The sequence below is a fragment of the Micromys minutus genome, assembly GCF_963924665.1.
Source record: "Micromys minutus genome assembly, chromosome: 25".
Taxonomy (NCBI): Eukaryota; Metazoa; Chordata; class Mammalia; order Rodentia; family Muridae; genus Micromys; species Micromys minutus.
This window is the reverse complement of record NC_137960.1, coordinates 29,047,705-29,075,259: the sequence shown is the minus strand read 5'-3', so window position 1 is coordinate 29,075,259 and position 27,555 is coordinate 29,047,705. Positions and strand designations below refer to the sequence as shown.

Sequence of the window (27,555 nt, the reverse complement as noted above, 5' to 3'; positions counted from 1 at the left end):
TATTTTATTTCTACTTACATACTTAGTATTTACACTGTAAGGGATTTAACCAGGGGCTCCAGACATGTTACATATACATTCTACTTCTGAGCCATATCCCAAGCCAGATTTTCTTGGTTTTATAAAAAGACAAATAGATGAGAACCTATACCTATTGGGGATCACATTTCCATACTGAGGCCATTGCAGGCCACAGGGCTACTCCTGGCCTTCTGGACTTCATTTCTCTTCTAACCACATGATTCAAGCTGCACTAAGGCAGGTTCCGAGAGCAAAAAGGAATCAAAGATGGTGTGCTGGCTCAAGGGGAAAAGAACAATTCCAAGGGTCAGTGCTTCTGAAAGCTGTGATGCAACAAAAGCCTGCATCTTGAAGACAGAACCACCAGACCTCTTTATCTGATGCGTGAGAATTAACACAGAGGCATGAGAAAACCACATGATTTCGGCAGGTTATTCCAAATGTTCATGAATCCTGCATTCAGTACGCACTGGGTAGAAAATGCAAACAAAACAGAAAGCACCCAGCTGCCTTGTTAGATTTGTGAGTGCTGCTACCCTGCCGTTTGGTTTGGATGTGTGAGAGAAGAAACAGAATGCACTCCTCTATTAAAAGCCAAACCAAACCCCCAAACAAAAACCAATAGAACAAAAATGAACCAACCAACCACCAAAACAAAAAACAAAACATGAAAACAAAAACCAAGTGGAAAACTGGAAATGCCTGGATGGCAAGTCATCTTTTGTGAAATGAAGCATTAATTCATTCATCTCAAGTGCTGATATCACACTGACCACAGTTAATTATTTAGCATTTTAAGTCATGAAGACACATCTGATATAAAGGAGTTGGGCTTCTGCACAGCCACATGATATAAATTGTATACTTTGCAGGCGCTTGGTTAGGCTGGAGGAGACAATTCTGACCAGAAAGCTTTTCATAATCACGGCTTTTTTCTCACCTCTTCATCCCAGTCAAAATCTAATGCCTCGTCATCTAGTTCTGACAGGGTGAAGAGGGAGAGGGTAGCACGGTTCACTCTCTCCGAGGGCTGCTGCAGCTGGAAAGACTGCCTCTGCTGGCCAAGCACAGGAGCTGTGGTCACAGGAGGGCGGTGGCTCCGGTCCTGGTTGTCCTTCCTTTCAGGAGGGAGCGATTCTGATTTAGATTCCGGTGGGGAACTGAAGGAGAAGTTTGCCAGTCTGGCTATTGTGCCAGCATGGACCTTGCTTTTCTTACTGCAGGAAACCTCTTCCTTTCTGTCTTTCTCACAGGCTAGATGGGAATGCCCAGCCTGGTTCCCAGGCTCCAGTTTGGGCTGAATAACCCTTCTTTCGGGGCTCCGTTCCCTCTCCTCTCTTGGTGGATTACTGTCTGGTGGCTGCCTTGAGAGCTCCTTTGTCTTTCCCTGCAGCTGGTCAGAGCATCTGTCTCCTGAGGTGGATGTCTTTCCTGGCCCTGCCACAGGCACAGCTGTTTCTCTTCTTGTTCTTTGTTGGGGAATTTTAGAACTGTCAACTGCAACTTTACTAGCACTGGGAGGCATGGGGCCTCGGCCTTCAGGGCAGTGGGTCAGTTTTGTCTTCTGTTTAAATGTGAACTTGCTCAGCTTCACTGCCGGAGCACTCAAAGTCTCAGTACCTTCAGGTTCAGGCTCCTGCACCTGAGATTTCTGTCTCTGTCTTTTGGGTGTTCCTGTTCTCTTTCCTGGCCCAGGTGAAGGGGTAGACAGGGGAAAAGGGTCCGTGGGTGGCAGTGATCGCACTCTGGTTGTGCTTCTGCAGAAGCTCGGGGACCCCTCCTTCCGCAGCTTGGGGAGTCTGCGGGGCACACGAGTCGGTCCATCATCCTGTCCCGCTTCAGATACAACTGCTGCCTGTCTTGCCTTTGTGCTCTCAACGCCATGAGAGCGTAAGGGAGCATCCGATGATGACGATGCTCCCGATGACGGAAGATGCCCAGCTTCAAATAATTTGCTTCTTTGTTGTGGCCCATGCTTCTCCTTGCCCTGAGATTTATTGGAGATTTTCAAATCCTCCTTTTCCTCAGTTGTGTTCATAGTGGGAGACACACTGAGGCTTTCTGGTGCAATCTCAGGACTTGCTGTGGGGTCCAGCCAGACTGACCCTTTACCACCTCTGTTCTCAGCTGAGTGGTTACAGCCTGTTGGTCTAGTAAGCCCTGGAGCAGGCGGGGTGTCTCCACCAGACCCCTCTGTGGGACCCAAGCTACAGCTCTGTGTCTGCTGTGGTGAAGTCCTGAGCCCTGGCTTGTCCTTTGGATCATTTCTGCAGGACTCGGGAGCCAGCGTCGCCTCTGGTGAGTGTGACTGGCATCTGTGTGCACTCTCGTTCTGTAACCTGGGCAGAGAAAGAAAGAAATACGGAAAGGAATCTTTCACTTCTTTAGTCTGTAAGACACCGTCTGGAAGGCTTAAGAACAATACAATTTCAAGTAAATAAAAGTATACTCTTCTAAAACACAAGAAATTACTTTGAACTTAAGTGCTTTGGTATGCCTCTTCTTTCAACCTAAAACTACGGTAAAACAAAGGAAATAAAACCAGAGGCTGGTCTACATTTTCAGCCATTCACATCACTTGACTTTCTGAAGATCAGTGCAAAATGCTCACCCACAACCTTTCCCGTGCAATGTTCAAACACAAGACATACGTGAGAGCCTGGCACAGATGCTGGTACTCCTAGTGCCTGCGTGGAGGGCTCACTAGGTAGTTTTTAGATCAGAATTAAAGTGCAAGGATTCTACAGTATTGCCAAAGCAGGCATCGAGCTTTAGGGTACATGAGTCTTGCCTTCCACAGGAGTGAAGAGTCTATGCTACCCGACACATGCTGCCAGTGCCTGCCCTCCTCACCAGAGCAGACCCCTGGTCACTGCCCTCTCTTGCAAAGCCCCATCATGTCTCCTAGGAGACTCTGAGCAGCTCTCCAGCAGTCTGATACAGAATTGGCACCTGCTTACCTGCTGTGAATGAAGGGTCTACTCATGAAACCTGCTCTCAATACTGGGCATTGGGAAAGCTCAGCAAATACCAGAAGAACCACGTTCTCACTGGAATTATAGTTCCCAGAGCAGGTCCTTTAGAAGGTCCTTAACTTAGAAATGTAGGCCCACTGTAGTGAGATACATGGCCCTGCTTTTCTGTGCTTAATTGGAAAGGAAATTGCACACCAAAGCAGGTGAGAAAATTATTCTAAAATTCATGTGCAGCAACAGAAAAAATAATTAAAAATATAAATTTAACTATATTAAGAAGTTAATATAAAGCGCTGGGAAAGATTACATTTTATTTTTGTTTTCTTACTAATTCATTACTTCTAGTTTTCAAAATGCACAAAATGTATATTACATTCATAAAATTAATTACAAATTATAAAAGTGGATTATAAGTGTATCACCACAGGTTTAGAAATATCAACAGAGTAATAAGCTCATGTTCCTTGTTTCTAGTTTGGGTTGCAACCAAACAGAAAAGCAAATACTTTCAACATCACTGCCATAAAGTAGATGCTTTAGCTTCAGGTAAGTGTCAGGATATTCACACTGATTAGAGCTATGGAAGGATGCCTCACAGCTGAGGAAATGAGGAGTACAATGGTTTGACCCTGATATTTTAGTCTAGCTCTTGCTCAGGAATTAGATTCCTAGATAACATTTCTACAGCTGTGCTAACCCATCCCAAACCAAGTGCCATCTCTGCCCTCTACGTTGAGGCAGTTACTAGCAAAGTATTTTCTGGAACAAAGTATGGGGAACATATGAGTGGTTTGACCATGGGATCTATTAGGGAACTCTTTCCTAAAAGGTGAAAACATAGGCTAGCTGGGCTCTTATCCCTTGATGAGATTAGCTTTCAGGTGGAGAGGCGCGTGGTTTCTGGTGCTTTGAGGATCGAAACTGTAACACAGCTACATGATAAAGATGAAGAGTAAGAAAGACTAGTTAAGGCAGAATCCAGGTTTGCTTTTTGGACAGTCAGAGATACACTTCTTCCCATTCCATTCAGTGTAGGAGAGCCATTTTTAAATATGAGATGACTAATTCTGAGTTTTGTGTTCTGCTTTTCTTGAATCCAGCATTTATCAAGTTGAGTAGCATGAGCAGACTCTCCCTGAGCCCAGCTGAAACTTGAAAGGATCAGCCGCACCGACACCTAACCATAGCCCTCGGTCATAAAAGTAGCTGGGGCCAGAGGAGAAGGTGATTCACATCACATAGTGCCAGCTTAGTGCAGCCTGACACTGGGACTGGTGAGTAAAGCCAGCTCTGCTCCACTGCTTGTCAACAGAGTGGAGAGATGCCAAGCAAAGTATTCTCAGGGTCTGTCCTAACGCAATCAACAGCTCTAGTGGATGACAGGATGCTTTCGGACTCCTTCTAACTCCATGCTTTGTTTCTCTAGCTGCCAGAGAAGCATCTTCCTCCATGTGCCTTCCTTTCCCTCCATACCTTTCAAGTCTTCTAAGTTCTTCCTCCAAGAGGCTCTGGAGTTCCAGCTTTTCCAGAATGAGCTCACACTGCCTCCGGTACTGTGCCTGTGGGTTTTCAGGGAAGGAAGTGTGAAGGGCATTCACACCTCCTAGCAGTGCACCTCCCTGAGGGGCAAGAAAACACCAGGGACAGTCACAGATCAACTTGCACAAGAGTAAGAACACACCAGGAAGCACACTAGTCCTAGGTGGGAAAACCCAGCTCCCTACGCCCTCATCCTGGGCATCCCCATCACAGAACCCTTTCAGATTTCTACAGCCCTCCCCCTCCTATAGGGCAGCGGTTGATCAGTGTGCCAGAAGCCACCTGTCACTACTGGAGCATGACCTTCCGAGGCTTGCTGAGAAAGAAAGATACGGAGACCTGCCTGCTCTCAATTTACAGGCAACAGCAATGGCGGAGTGAAGGTCTCTGTTCGCAGCAGCTCCCCTTCTTTTAAATAATCACTTTTAAATCTTTCCAGGAAGTTAATTTGATCATTTCTAAGACTCTTAGAATGTTAATAAGGTGTCATTTAAGTAAGAGCTTGTAACTGGGGTGAACACAGTATCCTCACCTGCATTGAGGATTCCATCACGGACACCACTGTAACAGCGTCCTCCAGAGTAACGGTGCTGCGGAACATCAGGCGAGCATGAGCTAAGTAGGAAGACACTGTTAGGATTAGCTGGGAGACAGATCATCCTTTGCTGTCTATGCCCTCTAAAGTTGCAATTTATGGATGAGCTAAATTAATTATCAGTTAATTGCTACTAGAACAGGCAACTACCTTCAGAGTAGCTTCTCCAATAAGAGGCCTAAAGCCTTCACAGCCCAGGCAATTTTGTGTATTTATATGAGAACATTCTAGACTCTAGCAAAGAAGGGCACTGTAAAAACATCCCTTTAATATTCAAAAACTTTTATTCTCCATTTTTTACTCTTATATAAATACACAAAATTAAAACTCATTTCTCACCTCTGGCACCTCTTTTATCTATGATTTATGAACTTTTTAAAGCACCAATCTTGCAAGCAAGGATTTTAGATGCTTCTTGCCAGAATATTAGCTATAAATTCTTGAATAAAATGAGGCTCATTTGTTTTGTGAAAATTTCATTAAGTTTACATGATTTCATGATATGTTACAATTCATGTGAATGCTGTTAACTTGAACATGGGTAAAAGATAATGCTGTAAGAGATGGACATTAGTTGCTGTGTACGTGTAGGCCTGAAGCCTTCGGGAAAGGATGAGGTGCACTGTGCTGATCTGGTTACAAGAACAGGCATGAGAACAGGGAATCAGATGGTGCATTTCGTTCTCCTTGTGTCTGCCAGTACAAGTGTTCTGGTCTTGTCCCCAGCCCTGCAGCAGATGGCTTGGACCGCTTGGCCTCCCTCCCACTGGAGTTCCATTCCCTGGACTCCACTGACCCTTGTGGACTCAGCTTTCCTCCTCACCCCAGCCCCTGGTGTCTACCTATTATATCTAGCAACACTTTCTGCCTGGGAGCCCAGTGGCCACACCCAGCTCTTTCTCAGTCCTCCATTACAGCCTCTCCAGTCCCACCCCTAGCTCTGTAGCAGACTGCTTGCAGAGACCTGTCTTTCCACCCCATCTCCAATCCTGGGGAACTGCACCAAACCGTGGAATGGACCCAGTGTTCCTCCTCCTTGGACACTGCCTCAGACCCCATCCTCCTAACCTACACCCACTCTTTCCTGTCAGCCCCCAATACCTAGACACACTTTCTATCCGAGGGTCCAATGGTCACACCAGCTGGAACTCAGGTGAATCATACTATCTTTCCTGTCTTCTATTACAATCTCTCCACTCTCACCCTCAGCCAGTAACAACCTGCTTAAAGATGTACCTCCTTCCACCTCAACTCCCTTCATGGGCACCCCAACTCCAGGTTCAAACTCTGGGTTCCCTCCACCTCCATTCACTGGAGACTCCAACTCTAGATTCAGATCCTGGGATCCTCACAGCCTTTTCACGATAACTCTTTACCTTACTGTGACATACTTATAGACTCCCCTCTTTCTACCACATCTCCAGCTCCCTGTGGCTTCCAATTCTAAGTATGAACTGGTTTCCCGTAGGCCTTTCCTGCAGTCACTTGTAACCTTTTCTCCTAGCCCACCCCTATTGCTCTCTGCCACCCAGTGACCTGCAGAAGCACCCCACCAGTCAACGCACAGAAACACACTTTCCTAAGATGGAGAGGCCATCAGAGGACAAGAATAACCCACCCAACAAAGGTGAGACCAGATTTCAACACCTAGTACCACAATCATCCCAACCCCAGATGCCTAGACACAAGCACAAAACACAATAACAACCAAGACAGTGTGTTTCCACCAGAACCCAGTCATTTTATGACAGTAGGTCATGAGAAATGTAAGATAGTGGAAGCACAAGGACTTCAACATAGCTATTTTGAATATGTTCTGTGACTTTAAAGAGGATATGAACAAATTCCTTAATAAAGTCTGTGAAAACACAAACTGTGGAACAAAAATAATAAAAAAACCATGATATGAAAGTAGAATTTAACAAAGAAATAAACTCATTGAAAACAAAACAAAACCTCAAACTGAGATAAAACTGGAAATGAAAGATTTAGGAAATCAAACAAAAAGTCTCATCCACAGAGTACAAGACATGAAAGAGACTCTCGGGTGTTGAGAACAATGTAGAAAGGATAAATACCTCAGTCAAAAAAGATGTTAAATCATCACCATCACCATCACCACCACCACCACCACCACCATCATCATCACCACCACCACCACCATCATCATCATCATCATCATCATCATCATCACTATCATCATCATTATCATCATCATCACCATCATCATCATCATCATCATCATCATCATCATCACCACCACCATCACCATCACCACCACCACCACCACCACCATCATCATCACCACCACCACCATCATCATCATCATCATCATCATCATCATCATCATCATCACTATCATCATCATTATCATCATCATCATCACCATCATCATCATCATCATCATCATCACCACCACCATCACCACCACCCCCACTATCATCATCATCATCATCATCATCATCATCATCATCCAGGTACAAAAAATCTCCAGAAAGTTGGAATGCTATGAAAAGAGCAAATCTACAAACAATAGAAATAGAATGTAATAGGTGTATAAGTTCACTCTAAAGAGGCTAATCACACCCAAGGAAACACAAGGAATAAACTGGCTTCTCATTGAAATCTTTCAACATTGATGGTCTCCATTTCCCAACAAAGAAATACAAGCTAACTGAAAGACTGGGTTAGAGGACAGACATCACCTCAGGGCAACGATGCAAAAAGACACCCCAAGCAAATGAAGCAATAGCAGACTGGCACAGCCATTTTATTACCTGGCAAAACAAACTTCAGAATAATCAGAAAAGAATACTACATATTTATCAAAGGAAAAATCCACCAAGAGATTATTGGAAATCTAAATATTTATGTACCAAAGATAAGGGCACCCAAGTTTGTACAAGAAACACGACTGACTACAGCTAAAAGCACACACTGACCCTTGCACAGCGGCAGTGGGTGACTGTAACAGCACAGACAGGAAGATCTAACAGTGAGTAAACGGACCTCATGAAAACAGAAAGCTTCTGCGTGACAAAGAGCAGCAGCATTTAGAAAAAGTGGCGTGCCACAGAAAGGGAAACAATCTTTACCAATTACACATATAACAGAGAGGTGATATTTAAAGTATAAAAAGAAATGTATATAAAAAAACTAGACATGAAGAGAATGACCAATGAAAAATGGGGTACAGAAGCCAGGTGTGGTGGCTAATGCTTTTAATCTCAGCATTAAGGAAGCAGAGATGGGTGCGTCTGTGAGTTTGAGGCTAGCCTGGTCAACAGAGCGAGTTCCAGCCAAGGATACACAGAGAAACCCTGTCTTAAAAAGCCAACCGACCGACCGACAAATAAAACAATAAAACAAACAAAAAACAGTCTTATAAAAGGGAAGAGGTACTAGAGAGATTTGCTCAATGGTTAAGAGAACTGGCTGCCCTTTCAGAGGACCCAGCACCCACCTAGTAGATACAACTGTCCTTAACTCCAGTTCCAGGGGATCTGACACCCTCACACCAATGAACATAAAATTAAGTTACAAAAAAATGGGTACAAAACTAAACAGAGTGGTAAAAGATGAAACACAAGGGCTGAGGAACACTTGGACACTTGCTCATCCATGTTCATAGCTGCTCTTCATCGCTGGCTATTCAGAATAGCCAGAAATTGGAAGCAGTCTAGATGCCTATCAACGGATGAATGGATAATGAAAATGTGGTATTTATGCAATGTAATTTTATTCCTCTGTTTAAAAAAAGGAATCATGAAACGCACAGGTAAACGGATGGATCTAATAAAGAAAACGTCCTGAGTGAGTAAACCAAGACCCATAAAGGCAAATATGGTAGATTCTCTTATATGTAGATGCTAGCCTTTAAGTCTTCAATATGCATCCTATACTTGGTATAACCACAGAGTTTAGCTATAGAATAAGGGGAGGATCTCCAAAGAAACAGGAAATAGAACATATAGTAATGGATGGCAGGGCATGGGATTGGACTGGGAGGATTAAGCCAAGACAGGGATGGAAGAGGGCATAGGGAGAGGATATGGAATACAGGGAGGGACAGCTACAAGTATGGACCATTAGAGTGGCTATATGGAAACTTGTTATAATAGAAGCTTCTTAAATATTCTAAGTGGAATCACCAACTAACAGGGAGACAAAGCCCCAACTAGACTTTTCTCACCATCAAATGAAACCATCAGAGCCAGAAACAGGTTACATTGAATTGAGTTGCTGGCACCCTATGGAACCCCCAAACAACTCAGGCTATCATCAAGGTTGTTGGTGACTGTCCACAAACTGATTGTAAGACTCTATTGCTGAAGACATACCTAGATACTCACTGAACAGGAAGAGGTACTCTGCATACCACCCAGAGGAGAAAGATGAACACATCTACAAACCCTTCAATCTGCATAATATACTGGTGCAATAGTGGTACAAGGGTTGTGGGAGCAACCAACCAGTATCTGATTGGATTTAAGGCCCACTCTGTAATATAGAACTCATGCCTGACACTGCTTGGGTGACTAGATAGGCCATGGACTTAGGGGAAAACCAAATGCTATTGTTCAGCTATTAAAATATAGCAATATTTAAAAATAAGAACTAATGACATTCTGCCTCAGAGATCACACATCATAGATCACCAACTTGCTCAGCCATCATCAGAAAAGCTTCCACTGAAATAGATGGGAACAAATATAGAGATGACAACTAGACCAATGTAGAGAATGAGAGACCTTGGAACACCTAGTCTTAAATGGGATGTGTTCATCAAACTCCTCCCTTCAGGGCTCACGGAACTATGAGGAAGAGGAGGCATAAAGATTATAAAGAGCAGGTGGGGACGGAAGACACCAAGGAAACGGCGTCTCCTACACACAGCAGGACCGATATGCATATAACCTTATAGAGACAATGACAGCATGTACAGGGCCAATACATCTGGTATAAGCCAGATGGAGTCCCAGCTATCAGAGATGAAGTGGACACAAGCTCCCATCCCTAACACTACCTAACATCCAATGGACAATCACGAAAGAAAGAAAGAAGGAAGGAAGGAAGGAAGGAAGGAAGGAAGGAAGGAGGGAAGGAAGGAAGGAAGTTTTTTATCCAATGGATTCTTACTGGGTATAACACACGGTTAAGGCTTGCCCCGTGTCCAGCAGTTAATAGCTGCTACTCCTGAGAACCAGTATATCAAAGAAGGCTTTCTAAATGAACAATAGTTTATGTTGTGGGAGGTCTGGAAATGGCACAAATACTCACTCCATAATCATTATTTAACCTCAGAAGCATGGTGGTCTGTGGGCTAAGGAGCCCATACTTTTAATTTGTAAAGTTTTAAAAATGTTTATTATTTTAAAAATGTGTATGTGTGTTCTCATGTGCATGTACACTATACATGTGCAGGTGCCACAGAGGCCAGGAGAGCATCAGATCCTCAGGAGCTAGAGTTGCTTTGACAAGTGTGAGACCAAGCTCAGGTCACTAGGCTGGGGGCAAGGTCTTTTACCAGCTAAGCTAGCTAGCCCATCTCCTGATACCTCTAAGCCTTTACCTTTAAGTGACTATGATTACTTTAGGGTGAGGATTACTCTTATCATCTTTGAGTGCCTAGTGCATGCCTTGTATAAACAAGGTGCTCAGTAAAAATATCATTTGTAAAATGAAATGAACCTTCTGCTAATCGGATCAAGCTTTCTAACAGGCGGATGGTTGTCCGGGCTGCATTCCGGGAATCGCTCTGCCTTTGCATTTGGTAGTATCGGAGGAGTACTTGATTGCTCACATCAGACAGTGTGGGGTGGAGGTTCCGAATGAGGCAGAAGTAGGTTTTCATCTTCTCCATGCTCCACAGATTCTCTGATTTGCTCGGATAGCCTGTGTACAGCAGACATGGAATCAGTAAACTCAAAGGAATTGAAAAATATTGTTTGGGAATTTTGGAACATTCCTAGATAAGATTTAATACCTATATCTATCTATATCTATATACGTACATATGTATCTATCTTTACATAAATACCCCTTGATGTCCTGAAACTCACTATGTAAGGTGTACGTCACCACACCAGCTCCTACACACATTTTAAAAGATAAGCTTCAGATTTCATGTCCACTGAAATCTAGACCTATTTTTCTTATAGCATGAAGTTCCAGAATAAGCTGTCTTGTGATATGAAGCTCCCCACACCCAGAGTGAAAATTATTCATAATAATTCCAAATAATTATATTAATAGACTTGAATAGGTCTAAATTAAAAAATAATTTTTATGGATTTCCAGTTCATAATTGACTCCAGTTTTCTGTGTGCAAAAGCAGTAATACCACAAGATGTCTCCTATGAAACAGGACATGTATGTATGTTATGGATACCCACATACATGCCAACTATACCCTCATAGTGGAGGTGGAGAAGGTTACCTTCCCTCATGCTATAACTCTGTAGCCCACTACCTGGCTTCTCAGCTGCTATTACCTGTCAACACAGACATCTTGAGTATTTAACTCAAGGGACATGTCCTTTGGTTAGGTCTAACCTTTCCTTGTCACAGTGAGTGACTCATTTGTCTTCACCTACCTTTATTTTCTAAGATAAAAGAAGAAATGACACGATCCCAGTCTTCATTCCTAGTGTCAAGCAAAACCAGGACGAGGTCAAATCGACTTAAGAGTGGGCTGCCGAGGGCAATGTTCACAGACACAGACTCCTGGGGGTCATACTGGCCTTTGGGGTTAGTTGCTGCCAGGATGGTGGTCCTTGTGTTCAGCTTACAAACAAGGCTACCAAAGGAAAAAATTCATTGACTGAGATTCAAACAAGAAGCAGGATAACACTTGCTAATATAGTAGGGCTATAACTGTCCCTTGAAAATCTAGAGGAACTTCTGTGAAAGAATACAGAGAGACAGGAGAGTACCACAAACACCAAGTTCAAACAGAATGAACTGGAATGAGTAACTTGAAGAGACTTGTTCAATAAACACCTTCTATGCTGCTGCAGCCTCGGTGACCTGGACCCTCTATGCTAAGTCCTAAGAGGAGCACAAATCACAGCAACCAAACTTAATAAGTTTGTACCTGACAGGCTATAATCTAATTCAAGGCAGCATAAAGAAATTGTCTATGATTAAAGTTACAGAGGTAATACGAGAGCATGTATTTGCTTATCTAGATGAAAAAGATAATCAAAGGAATGAGATGAACACCTTTTGAACTAGATCCTTCAATTCACCTGGGTATTATTAACTGGAAAGGTATATGTACAATGGAGGACAGGAGAGGATGATACTGGGAAATGGCTGAACCAGAAACTTCTTACAGATTTATTTTGTCTTGATTTTTCATCTGTCTATCTCTATCTGCCTGTCTACCTACCCTACCTACATATCTAGCTACCTACATAAATACCTATCTATACCTGTATCTATCTATCATCTGTCATGCATCCATCTATCTATAAATCTGTGTTAGTCAGGGTTCTCTAGAGGAACAGAACTGAATACACACACACACACACACAGTTTATTAGAATGGCTTACAGGCTTTGGTCCCTTTAGAATCCAGTGCTTGTGCAACGCACAGGGCTGGCTGTCTCAGCTCCTCTTTGGTATACACCAGGATACTAAATAAGCTCTAATGCTGGTGAAGAAACAGACTTTCCAACCAGTGTGACAAGCAGGCAAAGAACCAAGAGTTTCCTTCATGTCTGGCTTTATACGGGCTGCCACCAGAAGGTGTGGGCCAGAGTAAAGGTGGATCTCTCACCTCAAAATATCTAGATTAGAAGTAAGTAGTCCTTTCCACTTTAAATGATTTAATTAAAAATATTCTCACAGGTGTACCCAGACACTTGGGGTCTAGTTAATTCCAGATGTAGTGAAGGTGACACCAAGAATATCACCCAACTCACTCACCCAACCCCAACCCTGTGGCAGCACCACCTTGACTTTCATTATGTAACCCATGTGAGCTTTAAATTCAAACTCAGGATCTTCTGGCTTTAGCCTCTCCAATGTGCTGGAACTACAGACACAAACCACCTTGCATGGCTCTGCAGAATTACTCTGTAGAACAATGAAGATGTACTATCTTGTAGTGATGCTTCATAGATAAACAGATAGTCATTCTATAGAATTACTGCTTCCCTTCAAATAATTTTAGGAAGGAAGTTTTTAGAGATGGTCTTAGTTGCTAGGAAGATATAATAAAGAATAGAATCAAGAATAGAATATGCCCACTCTTCAGATATTAAGTAAAGGCCATAGAATAAGAAATACAATGAGCTTTCAGAATCACACTAAAAAGAATTGGGACAATTCTGTGTTCAAGGAAAAACATTTAGGTCCAAGGATAAAGTCACAGATGTGCACTATGATAAGACAAAACCATGTAAAAACTGTTGCTTTGAACTTTTAATGAGTACATGAGACACAGCTTTGAACCCTTCTGTAACTTCCATTTTATGCAACATTTTAATCTCTGAGGTAATTTTCTAAAGAACTTTTAAGACCAAAGAAAAGAAATAAAGTTGTTGATTGAATGGTTTGACCTCGGGAACTTTGCCCCATCCATCCATCCATCCATCCATCCATCCATCCATCCATCCATCCATCCATCCTTCTATCCAAATGTGTATGTCTGTTTGACTATGTTTGTGTGTAGGTATATGTGAATATGAGTAAGCATGCACGAATACTTGTGAATTTGACTGTGACAGATGGTCAGGCCCATCCAGTGTGGGGGTGTATGAACGTTTGAATGTATACATGTCTGTGTGTACTTGCCCATACACAGCATCTTAATTTTTTTTCCTTCCTCTCTGGTTCACAAAGAGTTAATCAGTTTATCCAGAGAGGTTTCTGGCTGACTCACCAGAAAAAGGAGCACCAGCAATAAATCTTTATCTTTTTTAAAGATTCATTTATTTATTTTATGTGTATGAGTACACTGCTGCTGTTTTCAGACACACTAGAAGAGGGTATCAGATCCCATGATTTTGAGCCACCATGTGGTTGCTGGGATTGAACTCAGGACCTCTGGAAGAGCTCTTAACCACTGAGCCATCTCTCCAGCCCTCTTTTCACTTATCCCCTGATGTTTTATGGTGAAGTGCTAAACAGTTTCTCATCTCAGAGGAACTCAGCCAGGCAGGTCAGCTACTGCAGAATAGTGACTTAGACTTGAGACAGGCAGCTCAGCTACTGCAGCTAACTAAGTGGTTTAGACTTAAGGCCGGCAAACCTTTTATTATTATACATCAACCCTAAATATCTTGTAAGAATTAGTTTTGCCGCTGCCAATGCTTTTCCCCCTCCACTGCCTCAAGAAGAACCAAGAACAAGAAGGGAGAATGGCGGAGCTAGCCCCAGGCAGATTGTGGCTTAATTTAGGTATCAGTTTAAAGCTAATTAGTCCTAAAAAATGTGCCACGTTTACTAATAGCAGAAGCGTGACATTTTTACTTGTGAATGTGAGCTCTGTACTTGATAACCATTTTTAGAGTGGGATACCTACCTGCCTCTCAGAAGTCACGGTCCCGTGACATCATCCAATCTGCGCTACATTTGTTCATTCCATTCTATTTCTAGGTGTCTCTAGCAATTACTTCATTCCCTGAAGCTAAAAGCGTTTAAAAAAATTTACCTGTAGCAAATGGCTCAAAAAGCTACTCACTGAATAAAACAAAGACAGACAAGTCATTTTGTACCAAAATCTCAGCCCCCTTGGAACTTGGAAGAGACAACAACCGGATGGTCCACCTTTTATGATTTATGTGCCAAGCTGGCAGATGTTGAGAGCTTGAAACAGTCTCATCACTTCCCTAACAGTGGCTTGTGGGTTGCCCTGATGTTGTTTATATTTGATTATAATTTTTTTTTAATTTAAGATAGATGGCAGAGTACTTTATTCAATGGATGAACTTGGCAGACCAGGTGTTGAGTGTATCTTGTATTTTATAAATTGAAGAATGGTAATAGTGGTACTTAATTTACATCTGAGGGAAAACAGCCTTTTAACTGGACAAAAAAGCAGGAAAATGTGCGTTGCCCTGATGCTGTCTATATTTGATGCTAATTATGCTTCTCTAAGAGGGACTGCCTAGGACGAGGAGTCAATCAGTACTCAGATGACTTCATTGGAATGTTCTCCCCATTTTAACTTGAAAAATAAAGGCAAGAGCCAGTGATTGGGCAGAGGAAGGGAAGGTGGAACTGAAGAGTTGTTGGGAGAGAGAGAGGAGGGAAGATGGAGGAAGAGGAGATGGAAGGAAGATGGAGCTGAAGCAAATGGCCTGGGGAAACCACAAGTTCTAAGGGATCTCACAGCGGGCGAATAGAGTGGTGTAGTGTAGATCTGCCCAGTCTAGGTGTGCAGCTTGTATTCATATTGACTGAGATGTGTTTTCACTTATTAGGGGTTGGAGAGGTCACTGCAACAGTGGTTCCTCCTATCCTAGCATGCACACTGGCCATCTAGGGGGATGCTACCTACACTTATGATAAGAAAGGAAGGTTAAGAAGCTAACCAAGAAGGAAGGCCCAAGCAAGGATGCTTGAATCTCACTTAGAAGCAGGGATGTTGGGGAGGGAAATAAGGGCGTTCAGGATCAGGGGTGAAGAAGGACAAGAGAGATGGCTAGATGGCCATGAAAATGAATGGAAATCTGTAACTGACAGGGGTGAAGAGATGGGGGACATCTCCAAGATGAGACAGAGACCTGGGATAATGGAGGCACCCAAGAATCAATGGGGGTGCCCTTAGCTGTGACTCACAGCACTGGGGATGTGGAACCTGAAGAATCCACCTTTTGTAGCCAAGCAAGAACCCCAGTAGAGCAATAGAGTCATGGTACTGGCTGGTTTTGTGTCAACTTGACACAAGCTGGAGTTATCACAGAGAAAGGAGCCTCAGTTGAGAAAATGCCTCCATGAGATCCAGCTGTAAGGCATTTTCTCAACTAGTGATCAAGGGGGAGGGCCCAGGTATTTACAACTAGTAATTAAGGGGGGAGGGCCCAGCCCATTGTGGGTGGTGCCAGTCCTGGGCTGGTAGACCTGGGTTCTATAAGAAAGCAGGCTGAGCAAGCTAGGGGAAGCAAGCCAGTAAGTGACATCCCTCCATGGCCTCTGCATCAGCTCTTGCTTCCTGACCTGCTTGAGTTCCAGTCCTGACTTCCTCTGGTGATGAACAGCAATGTGGAAGTGTAAGCTGAATAAACCCTTTCCTCCCCAACTTGCTTCTTGGTCATGATGTTTGTGCAGGAATAGAAACCCTGACTAAGACAGACACCAAAAAAAAAAAAAAAAAAAAAAAAAAAGAATTCTATCAAGCTATGCAAAGTAAGAATACACTGATAGTATTACGATACAGAGATCCATGCACGCCATATCCACACACATGTAACATGTTCCAGTGTTAGAACAGTACAACATGCTTGTCTCAGCTATCTGAGAATCTGGAGCAGGAGGAGCCCATGGGCCCAAGACTTTGAGCTTAGTTAGTATGGGTAATGTGGCCATATGGTAATGCCTCACCTAAAGATTCTAGGATTAAGCAACACAAGCAAAGAATGAAAGTGTTGGTCTTCAACATCTACTGAGAAGCTTCTACTTAGTTACTGACATGATTAGCATTGTTGTAAACTCTAGGCATCTGAGAATTTTTATCTTTGATTATGTTCTGATTATAATAAGCTGTTACACTGAAGAAATCACTTTGGTTCCTTTCCAGTTTCTGAAGCATTAAAATGCACATATATGGTCTATAATATGTGATATAGGTATGTGCCCACCATAGGAAAAGAGTGTATGATGTTTAGCCTGAACTCAAAAGGCAATTTGGGTAATAATCATAGATAAGTGGAACAGTTAAGTTTATAGTTCTATTTTTGAAAAGAATTATTACCTTTCAGCCGGTATAGAGTGAAATGTTAAAAAATAAATTCTGAGAAATTTCCCTGTAACCTTGTAGGCAGAATATATTCTGAGTGGTCTACACTAGCATCCTTAAGGGAGATCATAATAAACAACTTAGTCATGTGAGAGATGAGAAAGGGAGAAAGCAAAGCCAGGCATCTTCAAAATCTTGAACACAATGATGTGAGAAAGGTAGCGGTTATCTCATGGAAAGACCTGCAACACCGAGAGACGGGGCCAGAATATATGCACGATGGCTATAAGACAAGGACCCTGTGGGATCACATCGCAAAGTGCTCAAACTGAAAAAAGAAAGAAGAGGTAAGGATGGGTTCCACTAAAACTATAATCAAAGGAGCCTGTACCTTCAGTTTTTAGTAGAATTCTTGATTATGTATTCCTTTCACGCATAACTGTATCTGCTAATTAATGTTATATCTTGCCATCCATCTCTAGAATTTTTTTCTAAAGAGTTTTGCATTTGGCATTTACTTGACATTTAGCATCAGGAAGGTTATCAGGGTTCTAGTGAGAGGTAAGGAATTTAAGACTCCTAAAAAGCTGTTAACCCAAAATATTAGATGATCTACTGTTGAAACAAAGCCAGCTTCCTCCTAGGCAGTTCAGTGACGCAGAGTGAAAAGTGTGAAGGATGAACATGTGAGTTACTGTGAACCTGAAGAGAGTATCCACTGGCTCTCACTATCAATGGCAGAGAAACACTAGTGACTGAGCCACACTTAGCTGCTAACTCAAAAGCACCTTGTGGTGCTGTTACAATGAAAGTGACTTCAAAGAATCAATACATAAGTAATATAATCACAGTCTGGAAGAACCTATCATTCTCTGGAGAAGTTGGAGAATCTTCCCCAGAGGTGAAGTGAGAGCCTAGATGTCACTACATAACTGTGTCCTCAGAGCTGAAGAAGTCCTACGGAGAAGAATTCATCAGGCCCTTCTCTCTGGTTGCCTACTTCAGCTAGCCAGAACTTGCCTTATGACTCATTCTTGGTATATTCCTTAAGTGATCATTTATCCTCAATACCTTTCTGGACAGGCCCCATGCTGGGCCATGCACCAAGCTCATAATACCACAGTCTTTTCTGAAGAAGGGCGGACCAGATGAGAGACCATCATCAGACCTAAGAGATGCTAAGTCACACACTGCTTAGGGGCCCTGTGGCTATCCTCACATAAATGTTTTAATAAGAATGAGAGCAGCTATTAGACCCCTCTTTGATGGTACCCAATGTGGTTCCATGAAGGAAAGCTCTACATAAGGATAACGAGAGAATAAACTAGGAATGAATGAACTTTTAGGACTGTGGCAGGCCCAGCTCTTCGTGGGTGGTAGCACTGCCGGGCATGTTGTCCTGGGGTGTATAAGGAAGCAGACTGCCATGAGGAACAAGTCAGTGTTCCATGGCCTCTGCTTCAGTTCCTGCCTTGACTCCAGCCTCCACTCTCCTTATGCGGAGCACATTTGTAAGCTGACAGACACGTTCTCTCAAGTTGCTTTTGTTCACAGTGTGTTATCACAGCAACAGAAACATGACTAAGACATGTGCCCAAATACAGTAGAGCTGGAACCTCAACATAGCCAGGCTAGCTCTGGACTCTTTACTCTTCTAGTAATTATTCTAGTAATTCTGAATAGTAACTCGTTTTGTGAACACTACATTCTAGTGGTCACAAAAAACAAGAGACTTTTATGTTGGCTTCTGAACTTGCTCTGTCTAGAATACATCATGTTATACATCTCACTATACAGTGTAAAATCACACTTTATGTACATATTCTACAGGAAACTGGCCAATAGCTGAATGAGCTATGGTTCCATTTGTAGGTTAGTCTATAATTTATTACACCTCCTAGCTGGCACATTAAGGGTTATCTTCTAAGAAACTACCTATTGATGGAAGGCAGGCACTGAGTCAGAAGTTGCCATATGCATTCTTCAGGTTAGGACAATCTTGGTGTCGGAAGCAGCTACATCAACACGGCTGCCTAAACATGACCTGCCCAAGCATGACACCAATAGACATGCCAATATGGAAGGGGAAAAGCTGAGACCTCAACCATTGAAAAAGAACTACAGGCAACTAAGGAATGCTGAGAGCAGAGGCACACCAGTTATTATCCAGTGTCGCATACGTGTGTAAGTAACACGCAGATTAAGCAGACTGTATTTATGTGTGTGTGTGTGTACATGAGAGGGTTGCAGGGACAAAAGAGGGAAATGACAAAAGAAAGGCCTTGATATTCATTTCAAGGAGAATTACAGACACCAAAAAACTCAAGCCCGTCCCACAAAGTTTCCAGGTATAATCTTATAAGACATTCTACTAAATTTATCTATATTGTTCTTCATTAATCTTTGAAAACCCCCATGCTTTAGATGTCCTGAGGACACGAGCACCATAGATTGCCCTGAATGAGCTAAGTCAATCTGCTGGTTGATCTGAATGAGGATAACCCCCACAAGCCAGTGGGTAGACTGTCTAGGAAGGCTTGGGAGGTGTGGCCTTGATGGAGGAGGTGTAGTACTGGGGTAGAGGTCTGAGGCTCAAAAGCCCACTCCAGGCCCAGTCTTGCTCTCTTTCTCTGCCTGCCGCCTGAGGATCGCGGCTACTTCTCCACTGCCATGCCTGCCTCACACCACGTACCATGACAGACTAAGCCTCTGAAGATGTAAGCAAGCCCCCAGTCAAATGCTGGTGTTTTTTCTCAGAAATACAAGTGAACCTTTGAACTGGAAGATCAAGTCGACAATCCCTGAGTATAATAGCAACATTCTCATTTTCCTTGAATTTATGTGGAATAATCTCTCCACTTCCATAGGCTTTACAGAAGAGTAATGCTTACCCAGCCTTAGCAACACTTATGGTTTGTTGCTCCATTGCTTCATGGATGCTGGTCCTGTCATGTTCTTTGAGGCTGTTAAACTCATCAATACAGCAGAGACCAGCATCTGCAAGAACCAAGGCCCCCGCCTCTAGATTCCATTCTCCTGAGTCTTTTACAGCCGTCACTGTCAGACCTGAGGAGACAAGGAAGCTCTGTTAGCTCTTATTTTCCAAAGTAAAATACATAGTCAAGGTTCCTATTTGCACTCAAAATGGACAGCACCGGGAAACTAAGTCAAACGACCTCAGAAGTACTTGTGTGTAAATAATCTGTAAGTGTTCCTGCTCGAATGGAAGGGATCCTGGGACCTGGAAACCTAGAAATCATTACAGCTCTGAAGGGAAAAGGCATCCCAGTGGAGGGGCATCCTGAGACATGGGGGCCCAGAACAGCTCTGACGTGGGGCACTGTCCCAGCGGAAGGGTATTTTGGGTCACAGTGGCCCAGGAACCACACATATCTGAGGTAGGACAGGGTCCCAGTGGAAGGACATCCTGAGACATGGGAGCTCAGAAACCATATAGCTCCAAGAGGAAGCTCCTTCTCGTCTTATCCTCATTGCTTTTCTCCCTGGCTTCTGACAAGAGTCACACCAGGCAGGAAATCTTATGAAAGAGATTTATTAGAAGGTCCAGGGTGTGTAGGGACAAATCCAATGATGGAGTGGGCAGCAGGGAACTGGACAAAGGGCATTGCTTATATCGGATTTCTTAGGGGGTAGAACTTTTTAAGGGCAGGGCTTGGGGAGCTCAGGGGTTGGTGGTTTTGTTTTGTTTTTGTTTGTTTGTTTTTAACCTTCTCCTTGTATTGGACCAGTGGGTTAGAGTGGGAAGTCCAACCCAGCTGCAGCTGGCTTTTGCTGAGTTTCCATCTCTTTGGGGCTGCTGCGGTGTGTGGGGAGGGGGCAGATCCTTATGATGGCAGGAGGCCAAGGCAGGAAAGGTCCACTGTGACAGCTGCTGCAAGGGCAGCTCCTGCTGAGGCAGGAAAGGAGATATGCCATTGTAGACAGCTCCTGTGATGGCTGCAGGCTGAGGGATGTCCTGGTGCTGCCATTTTGACAGGAGCTGCCATTTTGACACCTCCTCTAGAGGCATCTTACTGAAGGCATAGGCTGGGGTGGGAAGGAGGGGCTGGGCCCCACTTTGATGGGTTTTGTGGCATGCCACTTAGGGACTACATTCTCTCCCCCTTTATTTATGATCAAACAATCAGAGGTTAGAAAGAGGGTGGTTTTGAAAGGGGCAGTATTATTCTCAGACTGCTTCCTGCTAAGGGCATCGAGGTCCTTGGGAAGAGTCTGGTCATTCTCTCAGGATATAACTGGGTGTTCTTGGCCTCTGGCTCTGTAACGAGAGGTCACTAATCCTATAATCAAAGGTTAAAGGTCTGATTAGAAATGTTTTAATTTATTTTTGGAGAAGTTTAGGTAAGAAGTTAATTAAGGCAGAGTATAATTAGCAGGATTAAGAAAATGAGGAGAGGGCTGGAGAGACGGCTTGATGGTTAAGAGCACTGACTATTCTTCCAGAGGTTCTGAGTTCAAATCCCAGCAACCAAATGGTGACTCATGACCGTCTGTAATGGGATCTGATGCCCTCTTTTGGCGTGTCTAAAGACGGCTACAGTGTATTTACATACATAAACTAAACAAAATCTTTAAAAAAGAAAAAAGAAAAAGAAAAGAAAAGGAGAAGAAGGGGGTTAAAAAGGATAGTATCTAATTCCATACTGGTCTGTCAATGATCACTGGCCAGAGACATGGAACTATTTCTTATGGTTTTGGAGATCTGTCTGTCTTGACAGGGGACCACCACACCTCAGTAAAGTTTTACCCCTAGAAGATATAGCCTCACAGTGAAGATGCTCTGTTTCCAGCAGGTAGAAAAAAAACAAAAACAAAAACAACCCCAAAAAGCAGACTCTTTAAAATATGCAAGACTTACTGTTCTTCACAAGGCCTGTCCTCAGGAGAAATTATTTTACTATAACGTAATCTACTTGGGAGGGAAAATATCTGATTCCAGCCTCCTTCCCTAATAATATAGCACCCAAGGGTATGAAAACAGGAAAAGAAAAGTAAGACCTTAAACTGGGAACTTGAAAAAGACAGAGGCAAGAGACACTGCTCAGTAAACCACTTCAGAATGTGTTAGCTATGCCACAGCTCACCTCCACAAGACAAAGGGCCTTTGTTTGTGTTAGCATTTCATTAGAAAATTCTAAGGCATGACACAAGGCGGAACCACAATCAGAAGGGACAGAACCCCTATCTGAAGAGACAGAACCACTATCTGAAGAAACAGAACAATCACCAGATTCAGACTCCTGTTTGGTAGAGACACTGAAATTATCCAACAGGAGTTGGAACAATTGTATGACTAACATGCTTTAATACCACTGAACAGAGAAGCAGAGAGGAGGACTGGAGAGATGGCTCAGCAGTTAAGAGCACTGACTGCTCTTCCTGAGGTCCTGAGTTCAAATCCCAGCAACCACATGGTGGCTCACAAACATCTATAATGGAATCTGATGCCCTCTTCTGGTGTGTCTGAAGACAGCTACAGTGTACTCACATATATAAAATAAATAAGTAAATATCTAAAAACAGAGAAGCAGAGAAACACAAATCTAAGAAACAGAGACCGTAACCATAAGCCTTGCCCATAAGGAGTGTTGAGTTACTGTGAGAGCAAGCATATTCTAAACTACATGGTTCAGTGACAAAAATCTCAAGAGAAATTAAACATCATTCTAACTAAATGGAAATGAAAGCACAACTTATAAAAGCCTTCAGGATAGTACAAGCAATACTAAGAGGGGTATAAGGCACTGACTTACAGTTAGGAGGAAAAATAATCTAAGCTTCCATGTTAGAAAACTAAAATGTGAGCTACACCATATCCAAAGTAAGCAGGAATCAATATAGAAATTAGTGAAATTAGAAACATAAAAATCAAAAGAGAAAAATCAAAACTAGAAGCTGGATCTTAGGGGAAAAAAAAATCAATGAAATTGTTAAATCTCTATGCAGAATAATAACTAGGCAGGAAAATATCATATGGATATAAAATAGTAATATGGAGTAACTATGGGCAGTTCTATACCCACAGATTTGGTAACCTGAATGAAACGAACCAATTCCTTTAATGATTCTATCTACCACAATATTAAATAACAGACAGTTCGCATGATCAATAACTAGTGAAAGTTTTATATTACAAATCAACAACATTCCCAAATGGAAAGCTCTAGGATCAAATGGTGCATCTTAGAAAACACTTAAAAAAGCAATTGTGTGAATCCTCTTCAGTCTTTCCCAAAAGACGAAGGCAGAAAGAATACTGCTTAGCTAATGCTAAGGCCAGCCTTATTTCCTCTAAAAATCAGACAAAGCCATGCAAGGGAAAGTACAGGCCATCATCTCTTATAAACAAAGATGCCGAAATCCTCAACAAAATACTGGCACACAAAGTCAATGTGCAAAAAATAATTTTATATTATCACAAAGATAGATTTATGTCATATGCAAGGATGATTCAATGTTCAAAAGTCAGTTGATGTATAAATCACGTCAACAGTTTACTGAACAAATAAAAATCACAAGAGTGTATCAATGGATATAGCAACAGCGATTTTCAATCCAAACAAATTCATTATTTAAACAAACAAAACAACAACAAAACAACTCCTAGGAAACTTGGAATAGGAAGAAACTCCTTAGTTTGATAAAGGCCATCTTAAGAAACAAAGCCCTACAAAAAACATCAAGACAATGGAGAGAGACTTGAAGCTTTGGCGACAAGACCAGGAACAAGTCACCACTATCCCTTATCATCACTGCCTTCTAGTATCATCATAAGACAGGAGAAGGAAAGGAGTAAAGGTGTTGTGGTCAAGTGCTCCAGGACAGGAACCAGGTCAGGAGCAGATTCAGGCGCCTACCATTCTCAGTTATGAGAAGTGCTGGGGTTTCTTAATCCGCACAACCTGTCTGGTGACACATTTCCACTTGCCCCACAGATCTAGAAGGAGTTGGGAGAGACGGAAAAACCATGATCTAAATGTGTTATATGAAAACATTTAAAACTAATTAAGAAAGAGAAAGAATAGATGCCCTCTTATTATTCAAATTAAGAAAAATACTTCCATTTACTACAGCCCCCAGGGCAGGAATGAATCCAACAAGACGGGATAGAACTTAAGACTAAGTTGAAAGTAGCTACAAGGTACTGTTGAAAAAAATGTAAGGTGATGGGATGATTCAAATCCCAGGTTTGCTGACTAGAAGACAATATTGTTATGACACAGTACTCCCCAAAGAGGGGCTGGAGAAAGAAGGGGTGTGTGTATGAAGAGTACATAGAGTTTTTTTTTTAAATTTACCTCCTAGCAACCACATCAGGCAGCTTACAACCATCTGTAAGTTCAGTTCCAGCAAACTCAACACCTCTGGCCTCTGTGGTTATCTCTTTCCACACGCACAAAAACACACAGACAAACACACCTAATTTTAAAAAGATTTTAAAGTACTAAAAAATATGTACGGGTTCAATTTAATCTTTATCTATATCCAAAGTGGCTTCTGTGCAGTACTGACAAGATATACTTAAAATCCACAGGGAAACGTGTGAATCCCAAATAGTTAACCTTGAAAAACAGAGAACAAAGTAAAGGACTCACTTCAAAACTACCAGTGACAGGACTCCACGCCGTGGGAGAACAGTCCAGACAGAAACCCAAACTTGTACAGCAAATTTGTTTTTCATTGAAATTCTAAACTACTGGGGCTGAAGAAACACTTCTATGTTTAAGAGTGCTTGCTGGTTTTCCGGAAGATCAAGTGCCTCACGGCTGCCTGTGACCCCAGTTGCAGAGGATCTGGAATCCTCTGCCCTCCATGTGTACACACATGGCACATGCTAACATAGACCAAAAAAATCTAAAAGAAACAAATCTAAGCCAATTGACTAGAAAAACGTTTTTAACAGATGTTCCTGAATACTGGACATCCTCTTGCAATAATATGGTATATGGTTTTGGATTTAATATTTCGCATAGTATTCAAAAATAATTCAACGTGAAATCAGACATAACTGTAAAGTGCTAAAACTGCATTACAAGTGAAGGGACTCTGGCTAGGCCTGAGCACAGCAAACATGACCCCAACAGACCCCAACAGACCTTGTCCTTCTCCTCTCCCATCCCCTCCCCCCTGCCTTGCTAAGGAAACTGTTAAATTACATTCCTAAAGCTAGCCACCAAGGCCTATCTTGCCTTCTTTGGCCATTTCCTCTTCCTGAGACTACAGAGTCCCAGCTACTGAAGTATTGAAGTCCAGCAGTCAAAAGCCCCTTTGGTCCACCCAATTAACCTGCCTGATTAAAATTAAACTCCTCATCTTAACGAGGGCTTCTCCATCATCAATCACCACTTTCTATGTTCTCTCTACCCAGCAGGGCTAATACCCCTTCCTGCCTCTCCTGTTCTTTTTCTCTTCTGCCTTGCCCTCTACTTCCTGTCATTTTCTCTTATCCCCCTGCCCTTTGTGCCTCTGGGGCAAACAAATATCTGTGCTGAGAACTTGGTCTTGGGGTGTCCTGAGCCAACACCATTTCTAACAACAAGTGGGGGGAAAAAGAAGAGGACCATTGGAAATCTTTGACCTTGGAATGGCAATAGTTTTAAGAAATTATAAGCACATGCCAAAGAACCCCAAAATAGATAAAGCAGTGTACACGCACACACATATGGTTTATTCTGGAAAAGACACCACAAAAAATACCAACCCACAGAAAATAATGAAATCCATGTACTGAAAAGGCTTGACTTCAATTGTGTAAAGAGCACAACTCCAGACAAAAAGACGAGCTAACTGAACATGGGAAGACATCTGAAAATAGCCTCAGAAGGTATAGAAATGTCCAACACGTACATGAAACATAACAACAGCTTTAGCTACGGAGAAAATGCAAAGCAAAATCACAATGAAACATACTTTATAGATCACCATGGCTACGATCAAAACCATATTTTAAACTTTTGATTGTCGTATTAGCATTCTAAATGAACACAGGCCTGTGCACCACACATACGTCCACTGGAGGCCCAAGGAGGATTTTGGAGATTACTTGGAGCTGGAGTTCTGAGGGCTGTGAGCTGCCATGGGCAGGGGTGGGGGGTTAGGGGTGGGAGTGGGAACTGAACTTAAGCCTTCTGGAAGAGCAGCTAGTGGTCAACTGCTGAGCCATATTCGGGACCCCTCAAGAACACATTATAGCAAGTGGAGATGTAATGAGAAATTGGGACTCTGTGTCTAATAGAAATGGTAAATGGTGCAGATAGTTTTGAAACAATCTGGTGGCTCCTCAAGTTCATCCCTAAGCACAAATGTAGAGAAATGAAAACAGCTATATGCAAAGGTTCTGCAGTATATACGCAATAGACAAAGGTGGAAACAACTCACATAAGTTCTGCAGTATATACACAATAGACAAAGGTGGAAACAACTCACATAAGTTCTGCAGTATATACGCAATAGACAAAGGTGGAAACAACTCACATAAGTTCTGCAGTATATACACAATAGACAAAGGTGGAAACAACTCACATATCATCATCTGGCAGGGAAGACAATGAGTTAGATCCATAAAGTACAAAGTTATTGGGTAACAAAACCAAATTAAATGTGAATAAATGCTACACCATGGATGAAAATATCAAAGACATGTTTGAAAGATGCTGGGCAGAAGAGACAAATCTACTAATACAAGACTGGGAGTGGTAGTTAAAGACTAGAAAGTAATGCACTCACATATATACTACACACACACATATGTGTATATATATTTTATTTATAAGACAGAGCTTGCACATAGCTTTGGTCAGCCTGGAACACTCCATGTAGCTCAGGCTGGCACTACATTCATTCCTGCCTCAGTCTTCTGGTGCTGGGATTGATTATAGGTATGAACTGTAATGGCAAGCCTGAAAGTACCTTCATGAAACGATAAAATACTCTAAAGTTGTGGTGACGATTTCATGAGCCTGAATATCCTAGGAAAGCTAGGATTCCTAGAATTAGGTTAGATTTCTTAAATGAGAGGATGTGCTATGGGTTAAGCTGTATTTAATTGTGTGTAAGAATGCTGGAGAACATCTACCAATTAATTGCCTGTCACCTCATTTATGAAACCGGCCCCTCCATATCCTTCCTAGTTTCTGTCTCTAAAAGGCTCCAGCCTTACAAAGCCTACTTGCCTAGACTCTGCCAAATCTGACTCCATTTAGTATCATTTGTCTCTATGGTAACCAACTAGAAAAAGCTGCTTTGTTTAGCAATGACTTTGTACAAGCAGTGGTCTAGCCTAGAGATGCTTTAAAAATCTGAATCCTCTATTCATCATTTTGCCCCCTCCTCCTAGTGTCAGGTAAAGAGGAAAGTCTCTGATGAATGGGAGAGGCAAAGAAATGTAAAAATGAGAGAAGACATGCTACAAGGAATGCTGAGCTCCAGAGGTTACAAGACCCTGCTTCTGAGAGGACGAAAAGGGAGCGCTTAAGACATTAGAAATAGGAAACAGA

At 42.4% G+C, this 27,555-nt stretch overlaps 1 protein-coding gene across 1 annotated transcript in view; it reads right to left on the bottom strand.

The window, feature by feature from the left end:
- Positions 1-900: 900 nt before the first annotated feature.
- The window catches only part of MCM9 (minichromosome maintenance 9 homologous recombination repair factor), a 62,612-nt gene continuing 35,957 nt past the window's right edge, over positions 901-27,555 (bottom strand). The window contains exons 8-13 of the mRNA XM_080937902.1: positions 19,930-20,104; positions 11,727-11,929; positions 10,822-11,025; positions 5,068-5,150; positions 4,470-4,615; positions 901-2,360 (exon numbers count right to left, since the gene is read on the bottom strand). Coding sequence (XP_080794028.1) covers positions 944-2,360; positions 4,470-4,615; positions 5,068-5,150; positions 10,822-11,025; positions 11,727-11,929; positions 19,930-20,104 — 2,228 coding nt within the window. The 3' untranslated portion in view covers positions 901-943. The remainder of the gene's footprint in view (positions 2,361-4,469; positions 4,616-5,067; positions 5,151-10,821; positions 11,026-11,726; positions 11,930-19,929; positions 20,105-27,555) is intronic.